Source organism: Phacochoerus africanus, chromosome 11 (genome assembly GCF_016906955.1).
Source record: "Phacochoerus africanus isolate WHEZ1 chromosome 11, ROS_Pafr_v1, whole genome shotgun sequence".
In the NCBI taxonomy this organism is placed as follows: domain Eukaryota; kingdom Metazoa; phylum Chordata; class Mammalia; order Artiodactyla; family Suidae; genus Phacochoerus; species Phacochoerus africanus.
In genome coordinates, this window is record NC_062554.1 from 47,223,089 (window position 1) to 47,243,339 (window position 20,251).

Here is a 20,251-nt window from a genome sequence, read left to right on the forward strand (position 1 = left end):
CAGCTCTGTTATCTCTATTCGGACCTGTATAAACAAACCAATTCTAAGGAGACTCGTCGTGTCTTCCTTGAGTTTCATCAGTTCTTCCTGGATCGATCTGCAGTAAGTTACCAAGTTAATATTATCTTTGCTTTAATGCATTGAATTATTGGCCTCTCACTTCACATCTTCCCTCCCATGTTTTTGGACTTTATTGTGCTTTCCCACATCTATGTTATATCTCAATTATTGGTTACTCTTGACTGTTACTTTTTTTTAATCATTTCTAGATTAGTTATAGGCCTGTGAATCCTCACAGTAGGTTTTAAGGGATATATATGTATATTTGGCTTTATACATGTGCATATTTATGATGAGGGAATGAAAAAGGGAGCACCAATAATATACATACATACGTGCATACATACAGATATGCATATATGGATCCAAAGGGTAATACTTGTATAATAGAACTCCGGTTGGCCTCTTTGAAGTTTGAGGGCACACATTTAACTAAAAAGTGGTGGGAAACATCTTTCTCCTATAAATGATAATGGATAATAATATTGTTTGATTTTACCAATAGAAACATTAATAGTTTTTAAATGAATATTTTTTTTTTCTTATTTTTATTTTATTTATTTATTTATTTTGTCTTTTCTAGGGCTGCACCTGTGGCATATGGAGGTTCCCAGGCTAGGGGTCTAATAGGAGCTGCAGCCACCGGCCTATGCCCACAGTCACAGCAATGCCAGATCCAAGCCTCATCTGTGACCTACACCACAGCTCATAGCAATGCCGGATCCTTAACCCACTGATCCAGGCCAGGGATCGAACCCACAACCTCATGGTTCCCAATCAGATTCGTTAACCACTGAGCCACAACGGGAACTCCTAAAGAAATATGTTTTATTATTAGCCTTTCTGTGGGTAAGTAACAGCCCTTTATACTTCCTGGATAATCATGCCACATGTCCCTAGTCCTTTCACATTTGCAGTTCTCTTTGATAACTTTCATACCTTCTCTCTCTTAAAATCTCTGTTACTTCCTCTCCTGTTATTTTCTGATGACCTTGCTATTTCTCTGAGAAATTTAAAGTATACAGAAGAGAACTTCTACCAGGTATATCACCTTACTTGCATCATACCATATGTTCTGCCTTCTCTCCTGATGATATGAAGGGATTGTTCTGCTTTTATCATCTATGGCCGCCTCTTCCCCTATTTATCCAGATTGTATTTCTTCATACCTACTCAAAGATACTACTCTAGCAATTATCCCCCTTCTCACCTGCGTCATCATTTTTTTGTTTGTTTTCTACTGAATCATTTACATTATAATGCAGAAATTTTTAGTTCTCCTATTTTAAAACAAACACACATGCAGATAAACAGTTTGGCTCCTCTTCTTTATCTCTTTCTCTGTTTCCTTTGTCTTTTATTACAAAGTTGCCTATACCCCTACACGTTGCTGAATATAATTACCTTCTCAGTGAGGTCTTTCCTGACCAACTTACCTAAAATTTCATCCCTTTTTCTTTCTGTTACCTTTCCCATGTTATTTTTGTCCGTAGAATTTATATTTTCTTCTTTTATTTTGATTGTCTCTTTTCTTACTCTTCTGCCCTGAATATAAACTCCGCTAGGGAAGATATTTTTGTCTTGTTTGTTCACTACTGCTTCCTCAACACTGAGTAGATCCTGACAGAGTGGTCAAATATTTACTGAATGGATTAGAGTTCTGATTATAGTGCCATTGTTCAAAATATCACACATTATATTTATTTAGATAATTTTCTTGGAGTTCCCGTCGTGGCGCAGTGGTTAATGAATCCGACTAGGAACCATGAGGTTGCGGGTTCGATCCCTGCCCTTGCTCAGTGGGTTAAGGATCCGGCGTTGCGGTGAGCTGTGATGTAGGTTGCAGACACGGCTCGGATCCCACGTTGCTGTGGCTGTGGTGTAGGCTGGCAGCTACAGCTCCAATTAGACCCCTAGCCTGGGAACCTCCATATGCCGCGAGAGCGGCCTAAGAAATAGCAAAAAAAGACAGAAAAAAAAAAGATAATTTTCTCCCATGAACAAATGACAGTACATTGAAATATATTTGGTTTTTTTGTTTTTGGTTTTTGTTGTTGTTGTTGTTGTTGTTGTTGCTATTTCTTGGGCCGCTCCCGCGGCATATGGAGGTTCCCAGGCTAGGAGTCAAATCGGAGCTGTAGCCACCGGCCTATGCCAGAGCCACAGCAACGAGGGATCCGAGCCGCGTCTGCAACCTACACCACAGCTCGCAGCAACGCCGGATCGTTAACCCACTGAGCAAGGGCAGGGACTGAACCCACAACCTCATGGTTCCTAGTCGGATTCATTAACCACTGCGCCACGATGGGAACTCCTGAAATATATTTGAACTTCACATTTCTTAAGAGTGCTTCATGCTAGGTCAAAACTTTATATTTTGTCGCTTATGATTTATATATTTATTAATATTAAAGTGTAAGAACCCTGATAGATTAATTTGCTAATTATTCTTTTATGCCCAGGTGATATTTGTTTAATATAAATACCTTCATACAGAAATGAACATATATGTGCTTTTTTGCATTTGTGCTGGAAATGCTATCAGGAAAATTGATTCGAGCTACTACATGGCAACATGAGAGAAAGAGAAAACTTTGAAGTCCCTTTCACTGTTCTTCCAATAAATATTAGCAATCTCTTAATTTTTAGCAGTGGCTTTTCAAATGTAAAATTTCAGATCTTATGGTAATTGTTTAAATTCTGGAAGACTATGACTTAACTAGGTATACAATACAAAGTAAACATGAAGAAGTTAAGATATTTTCTCCAAATGCAAAGTATTTTTTTCCAAGACATTTCCCAAATTAACAGGACAAAATTATCTGGTTGTGCGAACCAATTCTAGCTAACACATAAATTATGACACAGTCAACTTTGTTCAATAGGGAGAAATGTAGATGTAAGAAATAGAGATTTCAGATCCCAGAGCCTCAACGTTGATATCTAATACCTTTTCATTAGGAGTGTGGCTATTATTGTGAGGGCTTTTTAGCTTTACATAGCAAGATGATTGGAAATATCATGGTGTTGTAAAATGAGTATCTTAAATACAGCAAGTAAAAGTCATGGTTATGTATGAGTAAATTTTTCATATGATAATACTGAGATCGTTTTTTACCTATATTGATTCAAATGATGTATAACTGATTATCTTAGCCGATGAGTCTAGAAAGCTTAAGCCAGTATTCATTCATTATAGAAAGCCAAAGCCAACAGGAATAAGGAAGACACAGAAGCATTCAGTCATTTAGTAAAACAATTGTAGATATTACCTTTATAACATGATCCTTGGGTAGAGGGCTTATTTTGAAGTTTAAACAATAGAACATTCCAGAGTTGTGAAATTTAGATGGGTGGACCCCTTCAGAAAATGACCTTATGAATGGATATGCTTATAAAAGTAGGTATTTAAGTTGTATCTTTATTTTGTATGAATACTTATATTCATCCTGAAAAATGCTTAGTAATAATTTCACTTTCTGTTTGCATTTTTGTTTTAGCACCTGAAAGTTTCTGTTCCTGATGAAATATCAGTAGATCTAGGTAAGTCTGGAGTACCAATATGCTGGAGAATTACATCTCTATAGATATGTAGCTCAAGTTTTTCTCTAAAGGTTTTATCTGTCATGTGGTGACTAGTAGGTTATATTAATCACAGCAGAAAAACAGTATAATGCATTTAAGGGTAAGTGAAATATGAATTCTGAGATGAAATACATAAAACATATTTAACTTCTCTGTTTTATTTCAAGTTACGTTTGTACCAAATATTGCCATTTATAATGCACAGAATATGCTTTTAGAGCTGGTGATTGCCTTCCTTTTATTTATGCAGAAAAAAGAAGACCTGAGCTTATCCCTGAGGATCTGCATCGCCACTATATCCAAACTATGCAAGAAAGAGTCCACCCAGAAGTGCAGAAGCACTTGGAAGATTTTCGGTAAGCTTGGTGGTAAGATAGATGATATTGTCATTCCGAATTAACTTCCTTTTTAGGTAGGAAGAGGTTATACATTAAGTAAGTCTTTGACTTAGCATATGGTCCTTATTAAGTGAATATCTAGAGTCAAAGGGTTGGTGTGGTACTGAGAGTCCATAGTCCCCATTCCTTTGCTGTCAGGATTTGAGCTTAGTATTTTGTCTGTGCTAAGTGTCTTCCTTCAGGATATGGGTTCTGTTGAGTGATTGCCTCTAGAATTTTTTTTCTTCTGGTGTCCTAGGTGATACAGAAAATTGTGACATTTTAATTCATAGCTTTGGAAGTTCCGATGAAACATCTCCAGAGGGAGATAGTTTTTCTCTAGGCTACCCCAGGAAATTTCTCCTATTCTCTTTAGACAGAAGCGTAGCATGGGGCTGACCTTGGCTGAAAGCGAACTGACTAAACTTGATGCAGAGCGAGACAAGGACCGTGTAACTTTGGAGAAGGAACGGGCATGTGCAGAGCAGATTGTTGCCAAAATTGAAGAAGTCTTGTAAGTAATAGAAATATAGGTAGGAATAAGCTCTCTACAGAGATGCTAATTATACCTAAAGTCCACCTATTTTTTTTCCTTTTTTTTTTTTTTTTAGCTTTTGAGGGATGAACCTGCAGCATATGGAGGTTCCCAGGCTAGGGGTTGAATAGGGGCTGCAGCTGCTGGCCACAGCCACAGCCACAGCAACTCAGGATCCAAGCGGCATCTGCAACCTATACCACAGCTCACGGCAATGCTGGATCCCCAACCCACTGGGCAAGGCCAGGGATCAAACCCACATCCTCATGAATATTAGTCAGATTCGTTTTCACTGAGCCACAACAGGAACTCTCTAAAATCCACTTTGAGGAGTTCCCGTCGTGGTGCAGTGGTTAATGAATCCGACTAGGAACCATAAGGTTGCGGGTTCGGTCCCTGCCCTTGCTCAGTGGGTTAAGGATCCGGCGTTGCCGTGAGCTGTGGTGTAGGTTGCAGACGTGGCTCGGATCCCGCGTTGCTGTGGCTCTGGCGTAGGCCGGTGGCTACAGCTCTGATTGGACCCCTAGCCTGGGAACCTCCATATGCCATGGGAGCGGCCCAAGCAATGGCAAAAAGACCAAAAAATAAATAAATAAAATCCACTTTGAACATTTAGGAGGGTGTCAGATTGTTGTGTGGAGCTATATATTTTGTCATAACACTTGAAAAGGTGGAATTTTTAATTGTTGCTGGTATTTTAGATGATATTCTTGTATGTTTCTCTGGGTATTAGTAAAATGGGTAACTATAACATTTCTAACTGATAAAAACAAGTTGAATATTTGCATTGGCTTAAATTCATAGGCTTTGGAACTATATCTTGCTATAAAATATTTACAGTTGATGACATGAGTGTGAAAAGCATATAGTTACTTCAGGGATTAGAAGTTTTCTTATGTTTTATACCAGGTGACAGATACTTAGGGTGGGTCCCAAAGCATTTGGCTTTGTTTTGTTGTTCCAGGTATCTGAGTTTAATAACAATTCTTTTATTAAACTTTAATATTTCATCTAAAAATGTTTTTATTTTTAGGATGACTGCTCAGGCAGTAGAAGAAGATAGGAGGTAATATAATTATTTTTTCCCTAGAATTTTAAGGAAAAAAAGAAACTATCTTTTCTGCTGTCAGTCCTACATTATGATTTATTTCTTTTAACTTTAAAAACATAGACTGCATCCCTCTGGTGACCTGTATTTTATTTAACTAATATTCTAGTATCTTGAATAGAATCCTTTACACTTCACAGTGAATAGATACTTCCCTATTTTTCACTTGATGAATTCTAAGAATTTGAGCATTGGGGTTTTGGAAGTCATTTGATATCTTTATTCTGCGCTCCATCCCGTCTCAGATGTCTTATTTTACTTAATCCTTTTCCCTCCAGTTCGACAATGCAATATGTTATTCTTATGTACATGAAACATTTGGGGGTAAAAGTGAAAGAACCTCGAAATTTGGAGCACAAGAGGGGTCGGATTGGATTCCTTCCAAAAATCAAGGTAAGGCAAGAATAATAATAGTGTATTAGGTCTCTGTACTTCCTTACATTTGATTGAAATGCTTTTCTTCTTAGTGTTTACCTTCTCAGCGACTAAGTGGTAGGCAGGCCGCAGTTAGGTGTAAGATGAGGTCCTTGTTCTCAAGAAACTGAAAATCTAGTGAGACATCCAGATATATTATCTAATTATTAGACAGTGTAAAAAATGAAAATAGAGGTTTACACAGAGAGCTATCCCCAACTCTGTTATGCCCTTATACTTTTTTTTCTTTTATTGTACCTGTCAGGGCTGGTAATTACTTGTTTTTGTTTCATTTTTGTTAGGTTGTAAACATGGATGAGAATAAGGACCTCCTCATCGCTGTATCCCCAGCTTTTAGCATAGTGCCTTCACACATTATGAGCTCAGTAAATATTGTTCAGCAGATGAATTAGTTGCTTAGAACAGGCTCCCAGTAAATATGTTATGAAACTACCTTGCTACTTTCTAAAAGTGTCAGCTTTAAAGAGTTTGAAAAGAAATCTTGAATTTGAGGGGTACATGGTACTGTGTACCAGCCTCTAAGGAGTGCCCTATGTGTGTCTTTCCTGTACATTTAACCAATTTATTTCACCTGACCATTAGAATTGTATTTATATGTTTGAAAGCAGCAATAGAAATGCACTCTATTATGTATCTCTTATTGCTTTGATTGTACCTCGACTCTAGCAAAGTATGAAGAAAGATAGGGAAGGCGAAGAAAAAGGGAAGCGAAGAGGATTCCCTAGCATCTTGGGACCCCCAAGGAGACCAAGCCGTCATGACAATAGTGCAAGTATGTTGAAGTGTGAAATGCCACTTTCCCACCATTCTGTGCTGTCTTTACATCTGAGGCTCCTTTAGCTAGAATGGGTTACTAGAGAAAGATGTTCTAGAAATGTTCCCACCGAACTTTCCATTGTTTCTTTGTCATTTCTCACCTAAACCCCCATGTGACTTCACAGTTGTCATAAACATCTTCTTTAATGGCAATAGAGTATTCCATTAGTTGTCCGTAATATAATTTACTTACCTGTTTGATTTTGTTTGCATTCAAGTTTTGATTGTTAAATTTATAAAACAAAATGTGCATGAGTTTCTCCACCATGCTTTAACCTTTATACATGTATTACTCATTTTATCCGTGCTTCCGCAATTTTTCCACCTCTTCATTGTGTTTTATTTCCTGATGTCTCTCCACCCTCAGGCCTAATGGAGAAAGTCAGTGTCTAGAGAGGGCTGAAAGAGAGGGGTGCTGCTACTGTGGGAAGAGGAATTAGGTCGTATAGTGGCTTTCAAGCTGGGTAGTGCCTTGGTGGAAAATATTGGCAGGGTTGGAGTTGGAGAGGTGTTATGATACAGTGATACTGAATGTCCCACAGAATGGGAATCCTCACTCCAACGTCAGTAGTACCCCTTGTTGAGAAACGCTGAGGAGATGGAGGAAATTTTTACAGAAGAGGTTGAGGAGAGTGGAACATTTCATAGGTGATGACCATGAGTTCCATGGGGAAAGAAGAGATGTGGGAATTAGGGAAGGAAGACTTTTAGGATTAGGGATGTACAGAACTCTGTGAGGATGATGATCTGAGAGTCTTTAGTTTCTCATGGTGACTTATGTGAGCAGGGATAATGAGCAGGATAGAGATTATTCTTCGTAGTCTCTGAGGTGTACTGTGATGATACAGTTGTGAGTGTTGGGGAGAAGTAGGGTCGAGGCTTGCTAAGAACTCACAGAGCTAAAAGGCTTCATCTTCAGTCATAGAAATGAATACAGCTTCATATGTGTCTGTCTCTTGGGACCCCCACTTCCCCCACCCACCACTGCTCTCCTCAGCTCCTTTTCTCATGACCCTTCTTCCTCTGCCTCTTCTCTCTCTCCCTTGTCTTCTGTCATCACCCACCCTTTTCTCCTCATCCTCCTCCACCTTCCCTGCTTTTCTCTCTCTCTCTCTCTCACTTTCTTTCTTTCCTCCTTTCTTCCTTCTCTTTTCTCTTTCTTTTCCTTCACTTCCTCCCTCCCTCCCTTCCTCCCTTCCTTCTTATTTGTAGCTGTCTATTTATCTATTCCTCACTCTGTGGAATAATTCATGTGTATTTTTGTAGGGCCCACCATGTTCCAGATATTTTTCTGGATTCTTTTCATCATCTTTTCTTTTTTGGCTATTTTGCAACACAAATTGTTAACCATTACTTTCTGTTCAGTTGGCAGAGCCATGGAACTACAGAAGCAGCGCCACCCTAAGCATTTAGCCACACCCTCTTCTGTGAGTCCTGAACCTCAAGATTCTGCTAAGTTGCGCCAGAGTGGATTAACAAGTGAAGGAACAGACGTTGGATACCTGCCAGCCAATTCCACGTCCTCTGTGGTTTCAGGGGCCACTCTTTCCCAGGAGGGAGGGAAAGAGAATGATATGGGTGAGCTAGTGCTGTATTTCAACTTAACTAAGTATCAGGATTTTAAAACAATTACACTAAGAATAGAGTGGCAGCTTATTTTAATCAAGACTGAGTCTTAGTTTAGTTTTAACATTTTAATATTTTATAACTAGTGACAAATCTATACTGAATGGTAGTAATTTTGAGTTCTCATCCATTCAAAAAATATTTATGGAACTCTCTGTCAGGCACTAACATTGTACCAGAAGTTAGTATACAATAATTATTCATGAATTCTTGCCCCATGCAGCTTAATCTTCTGGGGAGACAGTCATACAAATAAAAAATTCAGATTATGGGGAGTGTTGAGGGGACTGGTCAGTAGCTAGAGGCAGATATGCATATATGGGGAGGGGTACATCTACAGAAGCATTTTTTTAAAAGCTGAGATACTGGAGTTTTCTTTCTTTCTTTCTTTCTTTCTTTCTTTTTTTTTTTTTTTTTAGTGCTAAGGGGGAGCCAATTGAGAGGAAGAGATTAGAGGTTGAAAATGCAGGAGGTAAACTACATAACCAATAGAACAAAGTTTTGAGAAGGAGAGAAGCAATGAGATGCAGAGTGTATGTGAAGGGCGAGGTTATTAGCTGAGAGTGAGGGTTTAGTGAGAAGAACAAAAGGATTTGAAGAGTAAAGAAAAATAGGAAATTATTATAGGTAATTGAGAAAAGAGCTTATTATTATATTTCTTCATACTTGTTGTAATGGATTTATTTATTTATTTATTTATTTATTTTTTGTCTTTTTGCTATTTCTTGGGCCGCTCCTGCGGCACATGGAGATTCCCAGGCTAGGGGTCCAATCGGAGCTTTAGCCACTGGCCTACACCAGAGCTACAGCAACGCGGGATCCGAGCCGCGTCTGGGACCTACACCACAGCTCACGGCAACGCCGGATCATTAACCCACTGAGCAAGGGCAGGGACCGAACCCGCAACCTTATGGTTCCTAGTCGGATTCGTTAACCACTGCGCCACGACGGGAACTCCAAGGATTTCTTAAGCTAAATTGAGCTGGGTGAATAGACCTGATTATAGTGGTGATTTTGGAAGCAGTTCAATTTCTGATATGACAAGATCAAGGATAAATCTGTGAAAGTGGTCACCGAGGTGGTATAGGGGAGGTTACAAGAGATGATGGATGTAAGGAACCAAGGAGCCAAGGATTTGAATATCTTTATATACACAGATTTTGAGATCACCTCATGTGATAATAGCATGGAGAGGAAAATGGTGAGTCAGTAGCCAAAGATTCAGGGTTGTTAGATGCTTGTTGGTAGGGGGAGACATGTGGTATTATGCAGAAAGTGAGAGCCTCAGTGGAGCAAGGGATTTTTATAAGAGGGTAAGATAGTAGCCTAAAAGTAGCACTGAGGAAAAAGAAGGGTATCTATCTTGTCTCCACTCTGTAGTACACAGTACACAACCGAAACATCAGTCTCTGTTTGAGATGGCTGTAGCAGAAGAGGTGACCTTCCATGGGATAGGAAAGTTTTAATTTAAGACAAAAAAGTAAGGGTGACAGTTGTAGAAAAGTCTGTAGGCTTTGCCTTATGTGGAATTCTGAAGATGTTGGATTGAGTAATGCATTAATTCCTACCTCTCATGTCTCATTGAGATGAAACCATAAAGAGAAAATAAGTGGAAGAAGAGAAGATATCAGTCAATAAGAGATTTCAAAAAATTGGGACACGGGGAGGATTGAAAGTGGGCAACTGAGATTTGATAGATAAAACAACATAAAGTGAGAGCCCATAATTTGTTTGGGTCCATGATGGGAGCCATTCTTCCCTTTAGAACTCAGGAGAGACTTTGGGCTCAGAGTTGGGATATGTTATGGAGTATGAGTAAGAAGTAAAGCTGAAAATGATGAATTAATTGAAGATCTGTAATCAAAACAAGTATACCAGCAGCTTCTGATCCTTACATTGTAGGATATAAGCAATCTGTCATTCATGCATCAGAAGAAAACAGATGTGCTCTTTGTTATATAAGGCGGAATGAATTGTGTAGAGAGTTAAGTCCTCCAGGGGATTAGTGTCCTGGAATTCATCGAAGGGGTTCACCCTGATCAGAGGAGCTCCCAGCTGGGATGGACCTACTTCCACATAGCAGAACAAGAAAGCCCAATCAGCTGCCCACTTTTGCATTCTTACATACCAATAGCATTACTTTCTTTTGGCAAAAGTTAAGAGTCAAGACCTAAGATGATACATAATGCCAAACATATTAGTGGCATTAAAAAGAAAATAAAAAATAAACAGAAAAAGTGCCACTAGCAGAAAATAATTTAGATAATAAATGAGAACTTATGGAAATACCTCTAAATTATTCTTGAGGAAATTAATGAGGTTATTATATCTAAAGAACACATAGGATGCTCTGAAAAAGGAGCAGGGACCAAAAAGTTTTAATGTAACTATTATGTGTAATAACTGTTTTAGTAGTCATCAATTACTTTGTGATAAATTACCCTAAAATGTAATGACTTAACACAAGAACATATTTACTGCTTCTCATTTTTCGGTGGGTAAGGAACTCCAGGGCAGCTTAGCTAGGCGGTTCGGTCTCAGAGTTTCTCATAAAGTGGTGGTCAGAATGTCAGCCAGCTCTCTGAGAGCTTACCTGGAGCCAGGAGGGTGGGGCAGGAAGACTTAGCTCCTTGCTGGGGACCTTGGCTCCTCATCACATGGGCTTCTCCATAGAACTGCTTGAGTGTTCCATGACGTGGTAGCTGACTTTCCCCTGAGTGTTCCAGAAAAGATAAAGAAGCCTCAGTGGTTTTTATGACTTAGTCTCTATGGATACACACCATTATTTCAGCAAGGTAGAAGCAAGTCACTAAAACTAACCTACCCTCAACGAAAGAAGGATTAGGTGCCACCGCTGAAGAGAAGAGTATCAAAGAATTTGTGGACATATTTTCAAACTGCCAAAGCTGTTACTAGTTGAAGAAGAAGAAAAAAGAAGCCCCTAAAAACAGAGTCAAGGAAATATTTCAGAATGTATATCAGAGAAATCAAGAGAGAGAAACTGGAGAGACAAGCATTATGTAGAGAACCATCACAGAGGTTCACCATTGCTTGCACAAAACATCAGCAGAGGAATTGGTGGAGAGGTTGTCAGAAAAATGATAGAAGAGAGTTTTGCAAGGTTGAAAAAGAATACATGCCCTCATATAGAAAGGGCCTACCTGTAACCAACTACAATTAGTAATTTTTTTCTTTTTTTTTTAGAGTTTCTTTAAAAAAAAATTTATTGACGTATAGTAGATTTACAGTATTGTATTAACTTCAGGTGTACAGCAAAGTGAATCAGTCATACATATAAATATATCCATTCTTTTTTCCCATATAGGTTATTATAAACTATTGAGTAGATTTTCCTGTGCTACACAGTAGGTTCTCATTAATCATCTATTTTACACAATAGTTTTTTCTTTTTTAGCCCCCCCCATGGCATATGGAAGTTCCCGGGCCAGGGATCAAATCCAAGCCAGAGCTGCAACCTAAGCCACAGCTACAGCGATGCCGGATCCTTCACTCACTGTGCTGGGCCAAGGATCAAACCCATGCAGCTGCAAAGACAAGCCAGATCATTAACCCACTGTGCCCCACTGGGAACTCCAATAATAATTGTTTAAAAAGATCTAAGCCTAAAGCATCTTTGGACACAGAGATAAAGAAGAAGCCTAAAAGCTTTTATGAGAAAGAAAATGGGAATTATGCTGTATCACGTTTTTCATAGCATTAGGTGCCAGACTACAAAGGACAATGCCTTCTTCAAGTTGCTAAAAGAAAATGGTATCCACCTTAGAATTCTGTATCCATCCAAACTCTCCATAAGCTGTGAAGAAAGGTATAAAGACATTTTCAGATATGCCAAGATCCAGAGTTTAACTGAAAGGCACCCTTTCCTTGAAAATAATTTAAGTGATGTACATTCCAGTAAAATGAGAGAAAAATTAAGAAAGAAAATTTCATGAGATCCAGGAGACAGCAGAAACAACCCAGGAAAGTGATGAAGGACAGGGCAATTCTAGGATGATAGTTATGTCACCGGCCAAGGGAGCAGCTGCTCCAGATTAGAACACAAGTGCATAGGGGATAAGGGAAAAGGAGATTTTAAGCAGTTGATAGTATAATGTAACAGAATTTTGACACTTGGTAAAATTACAGTACATTGACAGCAATAAAAGAAAGACATTTAGAAATGCTAAAAAACAATAACAACAACAACAACAACAAACAATTGTTCAAGAAAATCGTCACAATTTAAACATAGAACAGAATTTAAAATGGCATAATCTGGAGTTCCCATCATGGTTCAGCTGTTAACCAATCTGACTAGCATCCATGAGGATGCAGTTCGATCCCTGGCCTTGCTCAGTGGGTTAAGGATCCAGCGTTGCCGTGAGCTGTGGTGTAGGTCGCAGACGTGGCTTGGATCCTGAGTGGCTGTGGCTGTGGTGTAGGCCAGTGACTACAGCTCCCATTGGACCCCTAGCCTGGGAACCTCCACATGCCGTGGGTGCGGCCCTAAAAAGAAAGAAAAATAAAAAATAAAATGGCATAATCTTAAAGTAATTGATGCAGTATATGACTTTAATGTAATAAACATTCTATTTCAAGTGGCCTAGGAGTTGCGTCATTGGACCAATAGAAGAGAAAATATAATCCTAACCGACATGCCTCTTAACCTGGCAAGAATAATATGCATATGTCTGTCATATTACGATATATGTGTGGTTGTAATAAATAATGTAAGCATGCTCTTAGAATCAACCTAATAGGCAAAGCACAGAATATTTAGTTGTGGCTGCAGGTCAGAATGAAAATGTAAAAATTCTGTTAATGATACAAGTAAAAAATGTGATTGAAAGAAATGAAAGGTAGGAGGAAAGAAATATAGTTAAAGAGGAGGATATGGACACAAAATAACTAATTTGACATAGAAGAGGGTTAAAATACTAACGGTTTGTTGGAACAAAAAAAAATATATATATATAATTCTATCATTTAAACTTAGGTAGAGCAACCCAATTAGGAATACGAATACAGTTATTAAACAGTAGGGAGAAAAGGGAGGGGAAGTGTAGATGGGATGTATAAGGGAGCAGGATCCTCAGAGGAGGAAAAGATAGATGTTACTGACAGTAAATCAAGAAAAAAAGTATGAGATTATTTAGAGGCGGAGCATCATAATAACTAAAATTTGAATGAAAAAGATTGGCACTGGGGGTAAAAAAGGATAAAATAAGAGAATGTTTCTCCTCATCATATGCTCTTCTGAGTTGTTACCATGTCTTTATGTTGATTTTCAAAAACTGCTTAAAATGATTTTCCTATTAATTGTTCAGTGCATTTTCAATTTTTATATTAGAATTTTGGTTCCAGCTAACCTACAGCTGTTTAAGTAAGAAGGTGGCTATGGATGAGGTTGAAGCTTTTTGAGGGACTGATATTTTTTTTCTCTTAATCATTGTATTTATTAACCCTGTCTAAATGCCTGACTTTTGTCTTTTCAGGATCAAAGCAGGTTGGAGAAACGCCAACATCTGGAGACTCCTTAGATGGCACACCTCGTACTCCCAATACCATCTTTGATTTTCCACCTCCTCCATTAGATCAGGTGCAGGAGGAGGAATGGGAAGTAGAAAGGTAATTCAGTGATATCATAATGGTGTTTTAGGACTTTGCTTAGGAGTTTTTTGACTATATAGTATGCCTATACTTTGTAGCATTTTTTTTCTACATTTTTTTTTTTTTGGCAAAAGAAGTAGACCTTATTGGTAGTAAATATTAGAGAGGTGCTAAAATGTTTTTTAATTTATTTGATACTACCTCATTACAGAATCCAGAAAAATTATTTATCAGCCACTATAGTTTAGCCCAGTTTTGAATATCTTTGTCATAAATTTCTTGATTACCATTTTATTTTCCTGTTGACTCTCTATTTGCCATTGTTTTAGGGTGACTGAACATGGAACTCCAAAGCCCTTTCGAAAGTAAGTAAAGCTTTCAATAGAAGCACGTTTTAAGAAATAGAGTCTTAGTTTTAAAAGAAAAGAAACCCTGTACACAAACCTGTTATATAGTATAAAAGAAAGTTCTTAATAAGTACAATTTATTCAAAAGATATTTATAGAGGTGTTTATAACACAAGTAAGCCATTTTGTAGGAGAGGATGATATTTCAGGCTCTGTGCTAAGCAGTACTTCAGAAATCTGGCTGCTTTACTGTAATGTAAAGGTTTGTGCTATTTCCCGTTGTCCTCATATAGAATTCATTTTTTTTTTTCATTAGGTTTGACAGCATAGCTTTTGGAGAAAGTCAAAGTGAAGACGAACAGTTTGAAAATGACTTAGAAACAGATCCACCCAACTGGCAACAACTTGTTAGTCGAGAAGTGTTGCTGGGACTAAAGCCTTGTGAGATCAAAAGACAGGAAGTAATTAATGGTGAGTTTCATTAGTTTTTGTTATTGTTGTACACATATATTGAGTTTTATTAGGGTTAAACCAACCCCTGAGCTTTGGAGTTTGCTTCAAAGTTTCTGCTGGCCTTTTGTTTTGAACAAAGAAGAAATTAAACTAGATAGATGATCCTTGAACTTTCCAACTCAAAAATGCGAATGATTCTATGATTCTTAGTGATAATTTAAAAGGAAAAGGTGTGGGAGTTCCCGTTATGGCTGAGTGGTTAACGAATCCAACTACAAACCATGAGGTTGTGGGTTCAATCCCTGGCCTTACTCAGTGGGTTAGGGGTCCGGCGTTTCCATGAGCTGTGGTGTGGGTCACAGACGCGGCTCGGATCCCGAGTTGCTGTGGCTGTGGCGTAGGCCAGCGGCTATAGCTCCTATTAGACCCCTAGCCTGGGAACCTCCATATGCCGCGGGAGCAGCCCTAGAAGAGGCAAAAAGACAAAAAAAAATAAAAAAAAGGAAAAGGTGTTTAGCATTGAGGACATTTGAGATTCATAGCATCATAGATCTTAAGCCTGAAAATCAAGACAGCGCTTGTCTCATCACTTTACTTTCAGGTTAAGGTGTTTGGGTTTTTTTGCCTAGATTGTAAATGAGGAAGCTAAGGCTCAGAGTGACTGAATTAGTCAAGATCATACATCTGATAAGTAAAGCAAGAAAACTAGAATCTAGGTCCTCCTTCATCCTCATGCAGTGTTCTTTATTTTGCTCTAGCATATATGTGACAGAGATGTGACATGGATGCCGTACCTGCTATGGTGTTTAGGTTGTGATGTGAATAAGTACTCTTCCTGTCTCTGGTAACATGGAGACACAGTGAAATGATAAAGTCTGGTCTCAGAAATGAGGGTTTATAGGTGAGTTAGATGACCCAGAGTACTGTTATCCTTGCAGAGGGCTCAATTTAAATTCTGTATGATCCCTGGGCTTACACTTTTCTAATGTTGTAGTTGTGAATGGTGGGTACTATTGTAAGGAGACAAATGGATTCTGGAATACGTCATTAACTTTTAAGTACGAAATAGTTTGGGTTTTTGTTTGTTTGTTTGTTTGTTTTGTTTTGTTTTTGGTCTTTTTATGGCCTCACCCATGGCATATGGAAGGTCCCAGGTTGGTGGTTGAATTGGAGCTGCAGCCACTGGCCTACACCAGAGCCACCGAAATGCCAGATGCGAGCCACATCTGTGACCTACACCACAGCCTCATGGCAACGACGGATCCTTAACCCACTAATCGAGGCCAGAGATCAAACCTGTGTCCTCATGGATACTGGTCAGATTCGTTTCTGCTAAGACACGATAGGAACTCCACAAAATAGTTTTGAATGATACTTTTGACTTGCCAATATTCAACTCTTAGTGCCAGTATGTAGGAGAGTTTCATGGAATCAAGAAGTGACTTTATAGATACTACATCCTTTTAGAACTATAAGTAATTATTATTTATGATTGCTACTTAATTTCAGCTAAAGCCTCTGTTTGATCTCATTCTAAGTAAGGTAACATTTTATGTTTCCTTTTTTTTCTGCCTAGAATTGTTCTACACTGAAAGAGCTCATGTTCGAACACTGAAGGTTCTAGATCAAGTGTTCTACCAGCGAGTGTTCAGAGAAGGAATTTTGTCACCCTCAGAACTACGGAAAATTTTTTCAAACCTGGAAGATATTCTTCAACTTCACAGTAAGAGAAATTGACTCTGATCTTTGTCCCAAACATTTCCAATAGATAAAAGATTGTGAATATATGAAGACACCATAGCAGTAAGATCTTATAAATGTATCCACGTTAGCATTTCTGAGATTATATAATTATATGTGAGCACATAACATAAATAAAGAAATGATTGGATCTTTGAATTTCTCCCCAGACCTTCAGCCACCCCCCCATAGTCTTTTTTATGAGCCCAGCACGCTTCCGCTGCCCCACTCTGCTCTCCTCTTAGTCTTTTTTATACAAAGTGTTAACATATATTCCATATAATAATGTCTGAGTATTTAATAAATAGTAATGTAGAGCATATAATCCCACGGTGGGCAAATTTTCAGGAATTATTTTATTGCGTTGTTGCTTGAAATGCTTGAGTAAATACATAAAAATTACATCTTGCTGGCTTTCCTCGGTTGTAGTCTTCTTGGACTTTTATAAACAGTAGTTAGTGTCAGGTCCTCTCTGTGTAAGTCACTGTTTCTCCAAGACCCTTGATTTTCAATCTTTCTTTTGTCAAGGATGCCATCACCACCTACCAGCAGCTGCCCACCAAATGGATGCATTTTGCTCCTTTGTGGTTGGTTTTAGGTCTCCCTAGCGTGATGGAAACGTTCAGGCCTGATGATATCCATTGCCTGCAAACACCCATTTTGAGAGAAACAGTGGGCAGAATGGCCTATACTATTTAAGTTCTTTGCAACATAGTTATAAATGGAGTCTTGAAGTTAAATGCGTATTTGATGCATCTGTACTTATATAATATGCTAGTTTCCACTTTAGTTTGTTTTGGCAACTTTTTCAAAAAAGGCTCAAAATATGTAGATGTATAAGAATTATATCCAGATTTACATTTAAGGTGATTGGAAGCAGCCATACTAGTGTAAAAACCCTTTTTCTTAAAAAAAAAAAATTAAGCTTATGGTAGTACCAGTAACTCAGCCTGAAATAAATGTATACTTTCTTTTTTTTTTTTCATTGTTTCTTCCTTCTCTTAGTTGGGTTGAATGAGCAAATGAAGTCTGTTAGAAAGAGGAATGAGACTTCCGTTATTGATCAGATTGGGGAAGATTTGCTGACCTGGGTAAGGAAATTTTCTATTTCATTTAAAAATTTTAATAGACACTTGATCAGATTCAAGATTAAATTAACCTTCCCAAGTATGCACACTCATCCATTTTGCAAAGCTAATGTAAAGATGTAAAGGGATCCAAGTGTATATTCTCACTTATTCTCCTGAAAAGTGCTCAATCAAGTAGATGTTCTTTTCTCATAAAATTAAAAGTAATAATTCTGTGTGTTTTAAAGAATGTAGAGTAGGAGTTCCCATTGTGGCTTAGCAGGTTAAGAACCCAACAGAGTGTCCATGAGGTTGTGGGTTCGAACCCTGGCCTCTCAGTGGGTTAAGGATCCAGTGTTGCCACAAGCTTTGGCATAGGTTGCAGATGCAGCTCAGATTTGATGTTGCTGTGGCTGACGTATAGGCTGGTGGCTGCAGCTCCAATTTGATCCCTAGCCTGGGGGGGTCACAGGTGCAGCCCTAAATAGAAAAAACAAATCAAAATAAATAAAGAATGTAGAGTAAAATGGATTTAGATAAAAAATAACTGATGTAGAATTTTAACTATCTTCTGTTGTCACAATCTCAGAATTGTACTTTAAAACATTGGACAGTTGTAGATTCATAACTACCATCACAAAAGTAAAAAAGTAAAAATTACCTAATCTTTTTTACAGTATAAGGAAAGAATTCAGAAACTATAGTAACTGTTTGTCAAGTTGTTTATCTTTCTGGCTGACTCTTGGTCAGCATATACTCCATAGTATATACTTATGTACCTAGCACTGTTCTAGGTGCTGGGGACAGTGGCAGTCAAAATAGATGTGGCTCCTGCCCTAGTGGAGCTTATGATCAGTGGGAGAAAAAAGCCCTTAGTTATTTCAAGTGTCATTAATGGTTCAAAAAGGAAACAATACAGGTTATTATGTGAATATATAGCAGGGAGCTCTGCTATATATTCTGTATGTTCTGTAAGCTAGAACATACAGAAAATCTTAGGGGGAAGGTGGGTTTGATCCAGACATTTAAAGAAAGTGCTATAACTAAAGCTGTGAATACGTGACATAGTTCTCAAAATCTTAACTCTGGATGAGCAGGAACTGTTTATATATGCCCAGAGAAATGTATTCAATGTGTATGTCACAGAGTTATAAATTTTACATTGATAACTTTTAAAAAGATTAAATATTAAAAACTGACTGAAACATTCTCTATCATTACTCCTTTCACTGATAGTGAGACCACGACTCAGTCCACTAGTCCATTAGTAGACCCCTTGTTAGCCATTTGACACATAGAGTAAGGTCAGAGAATTGTAATCCAGTCTCATCGTGCATTTACTAAACTTTCCAAAGCATTTTCTCCCAAGGCCCGCACTGGCATTATTGTTATTAAGGAGATTTAACTTTCTTGAAAAATTCAACTTATTCTGTGGCTACTCTGTGATAGTGTGACTCATTTTGTTTCTTGATCTCTGAGTTTTGATGGCTTGACAGCACTCTACTCAGCATGTCAAATTTGGATTAAAGAATTGTAAGTCATATGGACTTAAGATAGCAATCTTGATTCCTAAGCAGTTTAATTTGCATCTCATAAGAATGCTTAACACCAAGTGTCAAGTGAAATTCATCATTAAATAGGTACAGAAGTGCAATTGGTCCTATTATTGCAGTCCTTTGGACTGTGTCCGTCTCCTACATGGTAAAATAAAGTGGAGAAACCTCTTAAAAGAGTGGGACAATTAAATTTATTTTAGAACATATAAAAAGAATTATATTCTTGACCAATGTGATATGCCTATAAAAAGGTTGAGGAAAAGCAGAATGAACTGACCTATATGACTAGTAACTGTTAGGTAAAAGGGTTAGTGCAGGGCAATGCATCAGCCAGAAATACTAAAAACAAAAATAAAAATCATAATTTGGTGCTTAGATTTACTCTGTTTTTTAAAGTAATTTTTGGCAGTATTTTCCAGTATTGGTCCTTTGAGATCACCTTATGCATACTTATGTTGCTAGTAAAACAACTGTAAAACTGCTTGAGGCTGAGCCGTTACTTTCCTTCATAAATTCAGCTGCTGTTAGTATTTGCTTGGCACTTAGATTGACTGACATACCAAAATTCTGTCAGTCTCATATGTTGAGTGTCATATTTATAATGGAATAAAAATACAGCATTGGAGCAACCTAGTGAAATATCACTTTGTATACTTGTGTCCTAATTGAAGAAAAAATACTCTGAATTTATCTACAAATGCCCTACAAAAGGATCTTTTTACAAAATTTCTTCATGTACCAAGTTTTGGAAATGTGGCTTTAAATGGGAGACTGTTATGAAAAACTTCTTTGTAAACTCTAAAACAATTATTATAAGTATACAGATGATTAAAAATTATTTATTCAATCTGTACTTATAAGAATACCTATTATGAGTGAAACACTTACTACGTGTTTCATAAGAAATCTTAAAATTGTGGAATATACAAACAAATT

At 37.8% G+C, this 20,251-nt stretch overlaps 1 protein-coding gene across 3 annotated transcripts in view; it reads left to right on the top strand.

The window, feature by feature from the left end:
- The window catches only part of ARHGEF12 (Rho guanine nucleotide exchange factor 12), a 143,256-nt gene that overhangs the window by 102,568 nt on the left and 20,437 nt on the right, over positions 1 to 20,251 (top strand). For all 3 annotated transcript variants that reach the window (XM_047751872.1, XM_047751874.1, XM_047751873.1), the window contains 13 exons: positions 4 to 102; positions 3,561 to 3,603; positions 3,896 to 4,001; positions 4,399 to 4,536; positions 5,591 to 5,623; positions 5,944 to 6,058; positions 6,767 to 6,872; positions 8,282 to 8,494; positions 14,038 to 14,170; positions 14,482 to 14,517; positions 14,816 to 14,970; positions 16,529 to 16,675; positions 17,698 to 17,783. In XM_047751872.1, the coding sequence (XP_047607828.1) occupies positions 4 to 102; positions 3,561 to 3,603; positions 3,896 to 4,001; positions 4,399 to 4,536; positions 5,591 to 5,623; positions 5,944 to 6,058; positions 6,767 to 6,872; positions 8,282 to 8,494; positions 14,038 to 14,170; positions 14,482 to 14,517; positions 14,816 to 14,970; positions 16,529 to 16,675; positions 17,698 to 17,783 (1,410 nt within the window). The remainder of the gene's footprint in view (positions 1 to 3; positions 103 to 3,560; positions 3,604 to 3,895; positions 4,002 to 4,398; positions 4,537 to 5,590; positions 5,624 to 5,943; positions 6,059 to 6,766; positions 6,873 to 8,281; positions 8,495 to 14,037; positions 14,171 to 14,481; positions 14,518 to 14,815; positions 14,971 to 16,528; positions 16,676 to 17,697; positions 17,784 to 20,251) is intronic.